This window comes from Thunnus thynnus, chromosome 20 (genome assembly GCF_963924715.1).
Source record: "Thunnus thynnus chromosome 20, fThuThy2.1, whole genome shotgun sequence".
Classification (NCBI taxonomy): Eukaryota; Metazoa; Chordata; class Actinopteri; order Scombriformes; family Scombridae; genus Thunnus; species Thunnus thynnus.
In genome coordinates this window covers 9,908,194-9,922,265 of record NC_089536.1, presented here as the reverse complement: position 1 = coordinate 9,922,265, position 14,072 = coordinate 9,908,194, and the positions used below count along the sequence as shown (strand labels likewise).

General features: G+C 40.8%; 1 protein-coding gene across 2 annotated transcripts in view; it reads left to right on the top strand.

Moving 5' to 3' along the window:
- mta3 (metastasis associated 1 family, member 3) overlaps window positions 1–13,623 on the top strand; it is a 33,899-nt gene extending 20,276 nt beyond the window's left edge. The window contains exons 11-19 of one of the 2 annotated variants that reach the window (XM_067575773.1): window positions 879–937; window positions 1,118–1,236; window positions 1,771–1,928; window positions 3,729–3,951; window positions 5,900–5,992; window positions 6,138–6,299; window positions 6,905–6,936; window positions 7,030–7,148; window positions 13,437–13,623. In XM_067575773.1, the coding sequence (XP_067431874.1) occupies window positions 879–937; window positions 1,118–1,236; window positions 1,771–1,928; window positions 3,729–3,951; window positions 5,900–5,992; window positions 6,138–6,299; window positions 6,905–6,936; window positions 7,030–7,148; window positions 13,437–13,608 (1,137 nt within the window). In that variant the 3' untranslated portion in view covers window positions 13,609–13,623. Of the gene's footprint in view, window positions 1–878; window positions 938–1,117; window positions 1,237–1,770; window positions 1,929–3,728; window positions 4,284–5,899; window positions 5,993–6,137; window positions 6,300–6,904; window positions 6,937–7,029; window positions 7,149–13,436 lie in introns of those variants that run through there. The other variant, XM_067575772.1, reaches the window with a different exon arrangement.
- The last annotated feature ends 449 nt before the right edge of the window (window positions 13,624–14,072 follow it).

The window sequence follows — 14,072 nt, the reverse complement described above, 5'->3', positions numbered from 1 at the left end:
CATCTTGAAATAGCTTTCTCCCGTGATGGGAAGTCGTCTTTCAAGGACTATTTCCAGTTTGTACCTTTTTTGAGTCCAAACCTTAAAGATGCCCTGTGGAATTTTCTTGTAAACAAAGTTTCTGTTTACATATAGTGTTTCCTACTAAAACACACTGAGTGCATCCTTGAAACCGACCTCGTAAAACATTAACAAATCAGTTTTTTTTTTTTCTTTTACACTTTGAAACCTGCATTGTTTATATCAACAAGAACAAACAGAACAAGTCCCCCTCCTCCCTCCCCTCATACAAATGTTGCTCCATTGTGCTACAATTGAGTAAAAACTCCACAGGGTACCTTTAAAGCTGCCTAAAATAAAAAGAAACAGATAGAAAATTTCCTTTGTACTTGGACAAAATGTTTGTCTGCCTTGAGGGTGTTGGTTTATTTTTGTTTTGTTTTTTTGTGATGTCTTTGTGTATATATTTTATGTATTTCTGTCTTTGTTTTCTTTGTTTTTTGTTGTATTTTATTAAGTGCTGCAAAGCTGATTTCGCTTGAAGGGACAATAAAGTCATAATAACCCGGTTTCCTAGTAGGGGTTAACGTTCCTCGCCGAACCATTTCTCATGTGGTGAAATATAAATCAGCTTCTCAGTGGAGAACCCCCCCCCCCCCCCCCCCCCCCCCCCAGATGTCAAGAAGAAGGGAAACGACACCTTTTCAAACGCATCGACACGTTTAATGATTATCGTTCCAATCTCGCAGCCCTATTTTTAGACCGCCCGTCAGTGTCAACTCTGAAAGGTGTCGAACTGTCTGAGAGCATTTTTATCAAAGACAACAGTTGATTTCTTATTAATGAATTGATCTGCTGTGTTTTTCCTCTCTGAGCAGAAGAGACTGAAGGCAGCGGAGGCAGAGAGCAAACTGAAGCAGGTTTATATCCCCACATAGTGAGTGACTTGTTTCACATTTCTATATTCACATGTAGATGTCAGTGTTATTTATGTACCTGTGGCTGCAAGATGGCAATATTTATGCATAATTAATAGGTTTTGATTTAAAGCGCCGTAGAAGGCAGCTGCAGCGTCGGTCTGTTTCTTAAATCTTCTTCCTCTTCTTCTCTCTGACAGTAATAAGCCCAACCCCAACCAGATCTCAATGACCAATGGCAAGATGGCGACAGTGAACGGAGCAGGCCCAGGGGCTTACCATGCAGCGGGCGGTGGCAGAGCCTGCGAGAGCTGCTATAGTGAGTTTTGTTTGTTGTGTGTGTGCCTGTTAAAGCACAGCGCGTGTGAAACTAAATCACAGGGGCAGTGAAAATGTGGGAAATTTAGAAAAGTGAAAGAAATTCAGTGTTATCCAGCTAAAGGTTGCTGTTTATCTTAACAGCTGTTACTAAAGCAGGGATCAGTATCTCCCTTTTAGTTTGACCATCTATTAGGGATAGGATCAGGATTTGATAAGAAACAGAATTGATTAGTAGAGTAAAAATCATCAAATCCAAATGATACCCAATCCTATTATATACTCATGTTCTCTTTTACATCTCGTGCAGGCAGAGTTTCCTCAGATGTTTAAATCACTAAAGGCACTAATCTCATCAGCTGATAGCAGGCCTTCACTGTGTGTCTCTCTTATGCACATTGATAAAATCATTTATGGACATTGATGAAATCATTTAGGAAGAGACTAGAGACAGGTGAAGTGAGATAGATGTGCTTGATAGTCTTTTGATCAGTTTTCCTCTGTGATGTCTCTAACCAATTTCCTACATTAACAGCCATGCAGTCGGCCCAGTGGTACTCATGGGGGCCTCCGAACATGCAGTGCCGCCTGTGCGTTTCCTGCTGGATGTACTGGAAGAAGTACGGCGGCCTGAAGATGCCAAGCAGAGCAGAGGGCCCAGAGGAGAGGACCTCCCCCAGTCCGGCAGCCAATGTAAGCTCAGTCAGAAGGCCTGAAACACACGGGGTGTAGTGGGGTATATGTTGAGTCCAGTGGTCCAGTCAGAAGAATAAATGCCCCCCCCCCAAATTATAAAGATGCTGTACAGAAAACTAAAGCATTAAACAATATCAGAATCTGCACACTGCAGGTCTTTTAAACTGTAATGTCTACAAGTACGTCAGTGATGTTTTGAGCTGTCAACATCAATTATTCAGTGAGCTCAACACATCACACAGTGCATTTCACATATTAGCTCTTAATAAACAACAAACAGTCCACTTTTACTTTGTGGACTCTATTTTTTTATGACTAGGAAAGAGAACTTGTTTCTAAATGTCCTCAGCTGGTAGTTGAATAAGAAAGTTGATCCTTTACATCAATTGTAACACGTTATTGCTTTTTATACTGATGTACAGTGAATTGTAATGTAAATTTCAACATGCTATAGTAAAGAAGATTGGCATATAATATTTTAAAGGCAATAATACAAATAAATATGCCATGTTTTATTCATTTCTAGAGATCCATCTACATTTTTTCTTTACATAGACCCAAAGTCCGCCCTTGTTTCTGGGCAAGATAGACCCTTTTCACGTGACAGCACCAGAACCCTGGAATTGGCTGATATAAATAGAGTGGAGCCTTTATTTAAGTTATTAATTATACCTGTGCTTTTACTTCACAGGTGGTTGATTGTAGTGAGCTTCTGCTCCACTAGCCTCCGTTTCACAATGTTCACTAAACCACCAGTGTATCCAGTTCAGTCTAATACAGCAGCCCAATACCACCACCACACCATCATAAAAGTTGTAATGTTCAGTTTTTGTTGAAACTCTTTCAGCGAGGTGTTGATTCAACTTCATAGTCATTTGGAGACTGTAGTTACCTTCATTTACATAAATGGTGCAGACAAAGTATTTGTATCATCTCTCAGTATAATTCAATATAGTTCAGCAACACCGCAAACTGCTGCCTCCGAAAATGACCATGTTGAATCAGTACATCTGTAAAACTGTTGTAACATAAACTGAACTCTCATTTGTGTTAGGTGGTAGTGGTATTTGGTTGATACAAACAGCTGTTAACTTCTGTACTCCAATAAAAAAACGTATTATATTTATATAACAAGTAGTATAAGTGTACATTTTTAAAAATGTTTTAAAAGCATTTTAATTGCTTTTGTGATTTTCTGTTTTTATACTGTTTAAAATGTCAGATGTTAAACATGGTCAAAGATCCAAAGTATGAGGTGAACATACAGTTTGTAAAATATTCCCTTCAAGTTGAAAGCCAGGACTTCAGTCTGCCGTCTGTTCCGTAGTCTTTGTCGCTAAGGTTTTTCGATGTGGTTTTTGCGTTGTCCACTCGCATATTTCAGATCGGATTTAGGCTAACAATACAGATGTGTTTGAAAAGTTTCAAGAGACAGGAGCTAAAACAGCCTGTTTCAGACAGAGACTGAACTGAGGGGCCGCATAAAGGGCCAGTATAAGATTAATAATGAGTTTTTTGAACTGTAAATCCTGCAAAGATATTCCAGTAGAGCCCCAGAATATAATTATAGACCTGGAAATTTGCATAATATGTGCCCTTTAACGTTCAAAAACTACAGCTTCTGCAGTCAGTCGGCTTTAACTGCACTGTCAGCTGTGACATGAAGGCTAATGGAACAGAAAATAGTGTGGGATTGAAGTGGGACTTGAAAAAGCATCTAAATGTCTTTTCATCAGCTGTCAACAGGACAACTATTCAGTGGCCTTTTTTTTTCCTCTGCCTGTCCTTTCTCACTAGGAGTCTCGTTCACGGAGTCACGGTCCTCGCCAGTCCAACCACATGGTTCCGATGCGAAACAGCGGCAGCCCCAAGTCCTCCATGAAGACCAAGCAGGCTTTCCTGCTGCAGGCTACCCGCCTCACCAAGCTGGCCCGGCACATGTGCCGTGACATCATCAGGCTGCGCCGTGCTGCGCGCCGGCCCTTTGTCCCCATTAACTGTGGGGCCATAAAGGCAGAGTGTAAGAGCTCTTTCAATTCCTCCTAACTTCTGCCACATGGACACACCTGCAGACAAGACACAACATACGCAGACATACAAACAGACACACACACACACATACACACACATACACACACTCACCACCCCTCCTCCTCACCCTGACTGCCCCCCATCAACCCCCCATCAAACCCCCCATCTCTGCCCGTCTCTCCCCTCTGCCCGACCCCCCCCACCCCTCCCCTTCCCCTCCCATCTGTCTCTCTTTCTGTTTTTATTATTATTGTTATTATTATTTTGGTTTTTTGTATTCTCCCACCCCCTGTTTCCAATAAAGACTGCCTGTCCTCATAACTATGAGTTTTGATCATCTTTTCATTCGTGCTTTCATTTTTTTAAAAATTCTTTTATCTGTTACGGTTCCTAGTTAACTGTGAACTGAAAGCCATTGTTGGAATTATACACAAAGATTTATTGGTTAAACAGGGCTATTCTACATGAGCACGCCTGCACACGCTTTTAAAATACAGACACAATTACTGATATCGCTCCTGTAATTAACAACTAGGTTGTAATAGGATCCAAAAGAACTCATATTCTAGTCTGAGCCATATATTTGCTGCAATTAGATGTAGAGAAAATGTATTTTACTAAGAGAGGCTCTATTTTGCACGGCGCTCCTGGCGAAGGCGCGCTCACTTTGTGCTGAATGTTTCATCCAGGATGATTGTTTATTGTAAATATTGAATCTCAGCTTCAGTGTGTTTGCCCTCGCCATTTTTTTTTTTTTTTTTTTTTTTTTAACATTTTTGTTCCATTTTGCGCACATATTTTTCCATGCTGTAAATCGTGTGTTTTTTGTGAGTGTATTAGGCAATTCATTGTCCAATTGTGTTTGGATTTATAATGAGCTTTAGACAGATTTGGACTGATGAAACTTGAAAGAAGGGAGGTTAAAAGCTGAAGTAATAACTAGCTGCTCTTGACTGCTTTGCTGCTGGCTGCATCCCCCACTGTAGATCACCCATAAGGAGACCTCTACAGGGCCATGACCTTACCGCACCATCCACTCAGCTATTTCCTGTGTTCAAATCATGCAATATTCATACAAATCCATCCTGTTGCCTCTTCTGTCTTGTAAATCCTGCGGCCAGGATTTGCCACTCAGAGTCATTCTCCCCTCCACTTTGCCTCCTCCTCCTCCTCCTCCTCCTCCTCCTCCGTTTTTCTAACGACAGTTGCAATATTTCCATCTCATCTTCTACCTCTTTTATGCGCTTTTTTCTTTCATCACTGTGTGAATGTGAGAGTAGACCTCCAAATAAAGTCACACCTGAAAGCATCTCTTCCGAGTCCTTGTGCTTCATGTGTCCGTGTTATCTGTCCATCAACTCCACCACACACACTCTCTGGTCGGCTGTCGAGCCCAGAGGAACCGCAAAGGCACGCCTCCCCTCCAGCATGGACTCCACCTTCAGTGCCTGCTGTCATACCGCCCTCATGTTGTGATGTATGTGCATTTCCAATATGTTTTGTTTTTTTGGGACATGTGTGCATGTAAGCATGTACTTACATCTATCTGTATGTGCATGTGTGAGAGATTGTTCCTCTGTGGTCATGCCATCCCCCTGGAAGTAAGTTACCATTTTAACACCTTGAATTGATTTGCTCACCTGCATCCTGTTTTTTGAAACCATGCATTTGTTTGAAACATGAAAAAAAAAAAAATCATTTTCATTGAACAAATCATGAACACCATAAAGACAACTTATTTCACACAGAATTACATCAGTCTACTCACATGAACTTGGTTTTTATTTGCATGATTTTGCAGAAATGTTAAAGACTATTTAATATTCTTGTTCAGTCAGTAATTGAAGTAAAGGAGGGCAGTGGGAGAGCCACTGCAGTGCTTAGTAAAATACGTATTTGTGTGTGTGTGTGTGTGTGTGTGCATTTGTGTGGTTTAGACATGTTAAGGGTGTCGGAAGGGCAGGGGACTCGCCTACCCAAAACCAGAGCCGCCCAAAGGAGCACTCTGACCAGTGTTCTGCAGTTTCTAGGTAAATCAACACACACAATTAAGTCATTTGACCCTAATTAGTTTAATTTGACTCCAATGTCCAATGAAAGAGTAAAAAAAAAAAAAAAACTTAAGGTGGCCTGTAGGAGCCAGTTGATGCAGCCCCTGTGTGGTGTCTCTTCCAGAGTCCCGTCCGGCAGCCCACGCCCCTCGCTCCCACCGCACCGCAGGCCTGCAGACGCCTCCCCCTCGACGCCTCCTCTCCTCTCTCCCGCACGGACCCCACGGCATGCTGGGAAAACGCAGCTACCATCACCACAGCAGGGCTGAGCCGGACAGGCGCTCAGGTACACACACACCGACACACATATCTTAAAAGCAGAGCTATAAACTGATTCTGCAAAAGTAATTATGAGTTGTATCTCAATAAGACTGTTATTGCTTAATCCTTCCTAGAAGCAGAAAGTCCTACTTGTGTTACATCTGTTACACCTCCCTCTCCCCCCAAAATATTGGAAAATGCATCCCCTCTTGCTTTTAACGAAGTCAGTTATGATGTTAATGACCCTTGGGGACCAAACAGTGTTTATATCCAATGTTTTTGTCATCCTTTTGCTTGATAAAAATCAAATTAGTGGAGATACACCCGGAGTTGATAACCTTTTCTGCCATTTCTTATCTAAACTAGCTCGTTGGAGAGAATGACAACTAATTCTAATGAAAACGAATCAGCAGATGGGGGTCATTTGGATAATTTGGATGATTCAACTTCAGTCTGACACTTTGTTTTTTATTGGTAACGTCACTATTTTTACTGAAATTGAAACACAGTCATTTGTTGCACCACTTGTTACTAGGAAAAGTAATAAACTAATCAATACTATTCACAACTGACAGATTCCCTCATGCATACTTTGCATCTCTCTCTCATTGCTCTGGCTTTGTTTTGCAGAGAACCCAGGTACAACAGGTGGACCTCTCCTGGTAGGTGTCTTACATATTTTATGAAACAATTCCTACATGTTCACATCACTGCTGATTATTGAAGTTAAATGATATTCAATCATCTTTTCGCAGCATAACGGCCGCAACAGCAGCAGCGGAAACACCCGGGGAGGAGTGATGATCCGCAAGAGACGTCCCAACTGGATCGATGCCCCCGATGACAGCTTCTTCCTCGTCACCCGGGAGACCAGGTAAGCAAAGGTGACCCTTTTCCGACCTCTGATGGCCTGACTGTGTGTATGTGTGTGTGTGTGTGTAATGTATGAGAAAAGAAATCAATGTGTGCTGAGAGCTGAGCGACAGCAGATGAGAAGAATTGAGCTGTGACAGAAAAGGACACGTAGTTATTTTTGTCCTGTTGTGATTTCACACAGCAGTGTAGTACAAACACCCACAACCGGATACCACATAATTCCCAAGTGCTTAAAATCACACAAATACTAACAGCTGTTCATGCGGCTAAGAAACACAGTAAAGGCCCTGATTTAGACAAACTGAACCAAGACATTTTTGTGACCTCTTTATTTTAAAGAGCTAAATAAGAAGCAAAACCTTATTCTAGAAGAAACTGATGAAAATATGACATAAATAGGGCCGTAACTACCATTTTATCTGTATTTTGGGGCGAGATTTGCTTTTTTTTTAGCATTCTACACATGAAAACTTGATTTTCAATATTTCGAGACACGGTTGTTTAATTTCTGTCTGTGTGAGGACGGCTTTGAAACAGCATCTAGACCTTCATGTTTGGAAATAACATAAGAAAGGATTCCTGGAAGAAAAAAAACAGTGTAATCTGGTACCAATAGGCCTTTTTCACAGCAACATTTTGACTTGTCCCAGAAGGAAAAGCACAGCTGTTACTAATAACAGTAACGATGGCTCCTTTCTATTCAAGCGTCCTCGTAAGTCATGACAGCTTGACAGTGAGTCTGGATGCACGATACCAGGACCCTGAAACTGAAGCAGCTAAATGGGATTCAGCCATCATTAATTATATTATTTGCACTTTTCCTAATGTGAAATGTCAACATGTCGTCAATGAAAAAGGTCTATTGGGAAAAGAGACAGCTCTCAGGCTATTAGTTTACTAATGTGTGTTGAGTTTATAAGCACTTGCTGATTTACAGAGGGGGAAAAAAATCCAAATAATAATAATAATAATAAAATAAAAAGAAAGAATTTTAGAGAGGGGGTTTTGGGGGGACCTGACATCCATTCATGACCTTATTTAAAAGCTCCTGGCTCCCTGAATGTAGACATGCTGAGCTGTTTTTTTCTTTTAAGGCTTAATTTTTGCCATCAAAATATATTAAATTCTTCAAAATTGTGGTTCACTGTTAGGTTTCATTATTGTTGCCTGATTCAGTTTAGTTATTTTAGCCATGCTAGCCATGTGGCTTTATACTGACCGCAAATCCCTGGTTTGATTCCAGCCAAATACCTTAGTTGCACACATACTTCTCTCTCTCTCTCCCAATATTTCTTGTCTATATCTACACTATCAGTGGTCTAATAAAGACAAAATACCTTTATTCATATTTCTTTTATGACCAAATACCTACAAAAGTAGTGATATTCCCTTCAGTCTCAGTGTTTACATGCTAATTATCAAACATTGTCATGCTAACACTCTGAACTAAGATAGTGAACATGCTGAACACTAAAACTGCTAAATATCAGCATGTTAGCATGCTGACATTAGCATTTAGCTAAAAACTTAAAGGATAGGTTCATTATTTTTCATGTTTGTCTTAAAACAACAATCGGTCTGTCCATATGAACATTGAAACAGATTTTTCTCACTGTAATCATCCCTCCTGTTCATACTGGCCATTAAAAGACCCCCCCCCTAATGTGTTTTCAATGTAAGTGATGGAGGCCAAAATCCACAGTCAGAAAAAATGTATTTAAAAGTTATTTAAAACTCAAATTGAATGAAACAAATGAAATGTGAGATTTGATGATGCATTCAGTTGTTGCTGAAAGAATAAAAATTAAATCAAATCAATAAATTGTAAAACCTCTAGCACCGTCAGTGTGTAGTTTGCTTTTGTAACCTCATTTTATGATATATTGTGGAGTTTCATTCAGAAATATGTGCTCATCCATAAACAGCTCTTCACAATATTTGATGTGATGCCTCAGCAGTAGCCTAATATTCTGCTTACAATTCATAGGAATATGTCTGTATTTCTTTTTTGCCTTGTAAATAAATAAAATGCCAGTGAAAGAAAGCGTTTAAAAAAAAACTGCTGATCTGAATATCTCAAGAACCCAAACAACAGGTTACTCACATTCATGGTGTGTTTTTCTTTGCAAACACTGGACACACTTTGTGTTAGACATAACTGAATATAGAGCTAAATAAACACACACACACACAAAATCTGTTCCTTTTTATTTTCCTCCTCCACACACACACACACACGCCTATGCACAAACGCACACTCTCTCATACACTCATACACACATGTGCGTGCGGATAATGAGTCAAAGCTTGCATGTCTGTATGTGAGTGAGAAAGATGTTCTTCCATTAAGCCTGTGTCTAAATGAGCCATGGCGCCCGGCCCTCACAGCCGCCTTCGGACCGCCGAGGCTAAAATTAGAGCAGCTAACTGGTGCAGATGGGCCAGCGAGGAGCCAGGCACCGCTGGGGTCTGAGTGGAAATATCATTACCACATTAACCATGGCTATGGATCACTCACTCACCACTGACATCAACATGGCTGTGTGCGAGAGAGAGAAAGCATCGTTATGAACACTCTACTCTTTGTTACATTATACTGTCATTCGCTCTTCTAGCACTCAATTAATGCTTCTCTGAAATAGAAGATGTTAATAGATCTGCTCTGAAAGGCTTCTGCTAATGAGAGATGATCAGAAGTTTCATTTTCTTCCCCTTCTCCGTCTCTTTATCCCTCTCTTTTTCTCTCTCAGCGCGATGAAGAATGCAGTGTGTCACAGAGCAGAGAGACGTGGGAGTGGGAAATCTCTCCCACTTATTCAAGGAGGCAAGAGAGACAAAAAGAAACTGAAAAAAAGCAGCAAAGTAACACTTTTCTTAACACAGGTTACAAAGTGCTTTACAAAGGGTAAAAAAAAACCAATTCAAATGGGACAAAAATAACAAAATAATAAACCTATGAGCTATTTTGACCTGATGATGAAGCTTGATAAAATGCCAGCGGACCAACAAATGATCACAATTCTGTCGCAATGCAGTGACAGACTATATGTTGATATTTCACTGGATAACTGAAACCTTTGACCTGCTGGTGGAGCTACATGGAAGGTCAGAGGATCACCAAAGTCAGTGGGATTCATCCTGTAGGCACCATGAATGTCTGTGCAAACTTTCATGCCAATCCATCTAAAAGTTGTTGAGCTACGTCCCGAGACCCACACAGCTAGCATGGTTAAAAAATAGATCTCAGAATTATATTGTAGTGCAAAAAAAACCACTGTAAAAGCATGTCCTAAAAGGATGAACATAGAAAGCTAATTAGATACTGAGATACCTGATACAGAGAAGTTGAATTTGGACAGACAAAGCATCAGAAGTTGGAAAAACAAGAGAAAGCACAACTGACATGTAAATGAGACAGCTTGATATGTTTGACCATCGATTTACATGTTTGTTTTTACTCCTCCCAACGGACAGCTGAACAGACAAACAGCAGAGCTTTAGATTAACTGCCACCGGAGCGAAATCTGTTCTGTTCGTCTCTGTTTTATATTCTGCTCCTACTTTTGTATTCTGCTCGTGGATTGGCATGGGGGCAGTGGAGGCCTAAAGGTTAGAGAAGCGAGCTTGTGATCGGTCGTTTCAGTCCCCCCTCCCTCGTTACCACCACCGAGGTGCCCTTGAGGCAACCCTAACTGCAGATCAGACTGTGGTTCTACTGAGGAGCCTAAAGGTGTGAATGTGTGTAACTGTGTGAATGTGATCAGGGCTTCCTCTCAGTGAAAATTCCCTGAATAAATAAAGAATAATAATAAAAAAAAACCTCCAAGTGACAATATCAAGCTTAGTGATAATCAATCACAGAGTACATTGTATACACAAATGCGCACTTTCAGGCACATTTACTGTACTTTAATATGCAGGCACACACTGTGCAAAGAGTCTTCTTGAGTGCTCTAGTGCTTATCTTATCATCAGCAGGGATCTGTAGGGAACTGGTGTGTTTTCCTGTTCAGTATACAAGAAAAACATCTCAGTGCCACTGAGTGCTGTGAAAGAGGAAGAAAATACAGAGCACATAAAGAAGGCTTTGCTGTGCATTACATCTAAAAGTGTTTTTCTCGACACCCTAAAAGGAACCATGAATAATCACCTATACATTGTGATTATGTATGTTGCATTTGTCTCCAAATGAATTCCATTAGTGCTGTTTCCAACACATCTTAGTGTGCCACACGGTCTTGGGTTTAGTGTTATCGGTCGCTGTGGGCTGTTGAAAAGAGCCTTCCTGCCACAGCACAAAACCCACTGCAGTCTGGAAATTACCACCAAGCTCCCTTCATAAGCCACAAAAATCCTGCAGAGATGCGCCTCTCTCTTACCTCATAACGGAGATGTGTATTAGTGATTCTAGTCCCGATGCTCAATAAATGTTGCACTCCGCTTTAGTGAATCCTCCTGAAATGAGAAAAGAGCGGTTGTTTATAATCACTTTCTCAGCGGCGTGGAAACTCAATTCGGTGCCCTCGAGCTGAACTTTTCTGTTTACAGTAAATCATCTGAATCACCTTAAAGTTCACAGTCCTTTCTCTTTATTAGTTTATTTATCTCATAGACCGGACACACTGAAAATAGAATACGGTGTCGATTTATGACATACTTACAGCCAAGTAATTAGTCCAGTAGGATCGTCGCTATTAAACTACTGGTAAACCATTAATATACATGAGAAATGAACTCTTATAAAGCACAACCCAAAGCCAGTTATCACCATTGTTTCTGTGTTGGCACCTCATTCAGCTGCAGGCTGTTTCTGCCACATTGCAGTATGGGAGTAAACAGCTCATAGGTGGCTACAGTTATGAGATATAGTAAAAATGCTAAAAAATATCATGAATTTTTGGCGACTGATTAATTTTGAGCTCTATTATTCAACTTTAATAACAAATCTACAATAGCAAATCACAGCAAAACTGTTACAGTCCACCTTAACTGTTAAAAACAGCTAATGGCAATGGTCTTGCATTCCTAGATGTACTTATTTTCCTAAAGATCAGAGGCAGAGAGGAAGTGTCTTGTACACCACTAAACTCAATCGACCAGGATGCAGTGCAGCCACAACGTATGTTGTGATTTGAGAAGCAGTTGTAAATCAATTATATCTTGAACTGAAAGAACACCCTCTGTTTCTCTAGCTTCTGTAACTCAATGGGTTTTTTCTCATGAGGAGTTGTTTTCATCTGTTGTTGTGAAAAGCTGAGACGTGTTTCTGGGGTTTTCTGTCCATATTCTAAGATAAACAGTTTCAATGAGGCTCTGGTTGCCTGCCAGTGGTTATGAAATATGTAATTGTAATTCTGTCTTGTTTAAAGCTGCACTAATCAATATTTGACCAACTTTTTTAAAATTGTTTTTTGATTAGTTTTATACCATTCGCACAGAACAGGACAAGCATATTGATATAACTGATTGACAGATAAATTCAGAAGAAAAGAAAGACAAAGACGGAAAAAAAGAATTCAAGAAAACAAATTAAAAGAAAATTGGATGTTTTGGTTTATTCTTACCGCTCTCATTCATCTCGTCCAGTCTCTACAAGCAGCTGTTTTCAGCAAAAAAACAACTGTACACTACCTGCCCAGCACAAAACAACTGAAGGATCAAAGTTAGTGACAACAACACAGTGGAGCATTTCCCATAGGAGATGGTGGAGAAACAACACAACACAACACAACGCCAAGTGAATGCTAATGTTGCTCTGTGTCTGCTGGACATGTAAATAAGCAACTGGTTGCCTAACACTTTTGACACAACAACTTCCAACATGTCAATGTTGTATTAACAGCTTTTTCTGCTGCCCCCAAGTGGTCAAAAATAATTTAATGCTGCTTTAAAATGACAAGGGGTTCAAATGTTACCACCCAGCAGCACAGCAGTAGACACCCATTTATCTTAGATTAAAGTCAGAACATTTCAGGAACATGTTTCAGTTTTTCAGAGAGACTGAAGAAAGAAGCAATCTATGAGAAAAACCCATTAAGTTACAGAAACTTGGGAAGAGAGGCTATTCAGGAGGAGGAACAGGATGCTGGGAAATATAGGAAATGACAAAATAGGTATACCAAAAACTAATAACTACCAATTGGACAAACTGGTGAGATTGTTTTGTCTATACTGTGATTACTGTTAATACTACTAACCACTAATATTTGACTTTTTATTGATATTAGGTTTGCATGGGTAAATCTTCCTCTTCACTCATGGTCCTGTCTTGTCTCCACCTTTCCAGGAGGGCCAGACGGCTGCTGTCCCGGTCCCAGCTGAGACACGCTTGCCGGCAGCCCTGCGAGCAGATCACCCTGCGCAGGGTCTCCCAGGGCCCGCCGCAGGGGCTCGTCCTGGCCCCTCCGCACCCTCACCCCAGCCTGAGGATGCGAGGCCCCATCGTCATCCACGACTGATCAAACACGGACCCTCCGACCTCCACACACACTAACAAATCCCCACCCCACCCCTCCCGTTCTCTCATAAAATCAAACCCTCCTTTACTTTTAATCCTTAAAATACCCTCATAATCCTTGACCCCTTTTACCCAGAAGGATGTGATGAGCCGTGATGCAATAGAAACATACACCTGACCTGACTGCAAGTGCTGCCTGTCTTTAATCCAGTGGGAATGTATATGTATATGTACATACATGGGTGCATGTGAGTGTGTAACAGAGATGTAGAGAGAGAGAGTGTGCGTGTGTATGTGTGTGCGTGTGTGTGTGATCATGCCAACGACATGCGAGAGAATGAGGGGATGTCGTTCTTAGTTTCTATGGATGGCCATAATGACGGAAATTCGTGTGACTTTTGTGTTGATTGTGAATCGTGAAGTTTTATCAGTTTGTATAAAGTTATTTTGGGAAAGGGGGGGGAG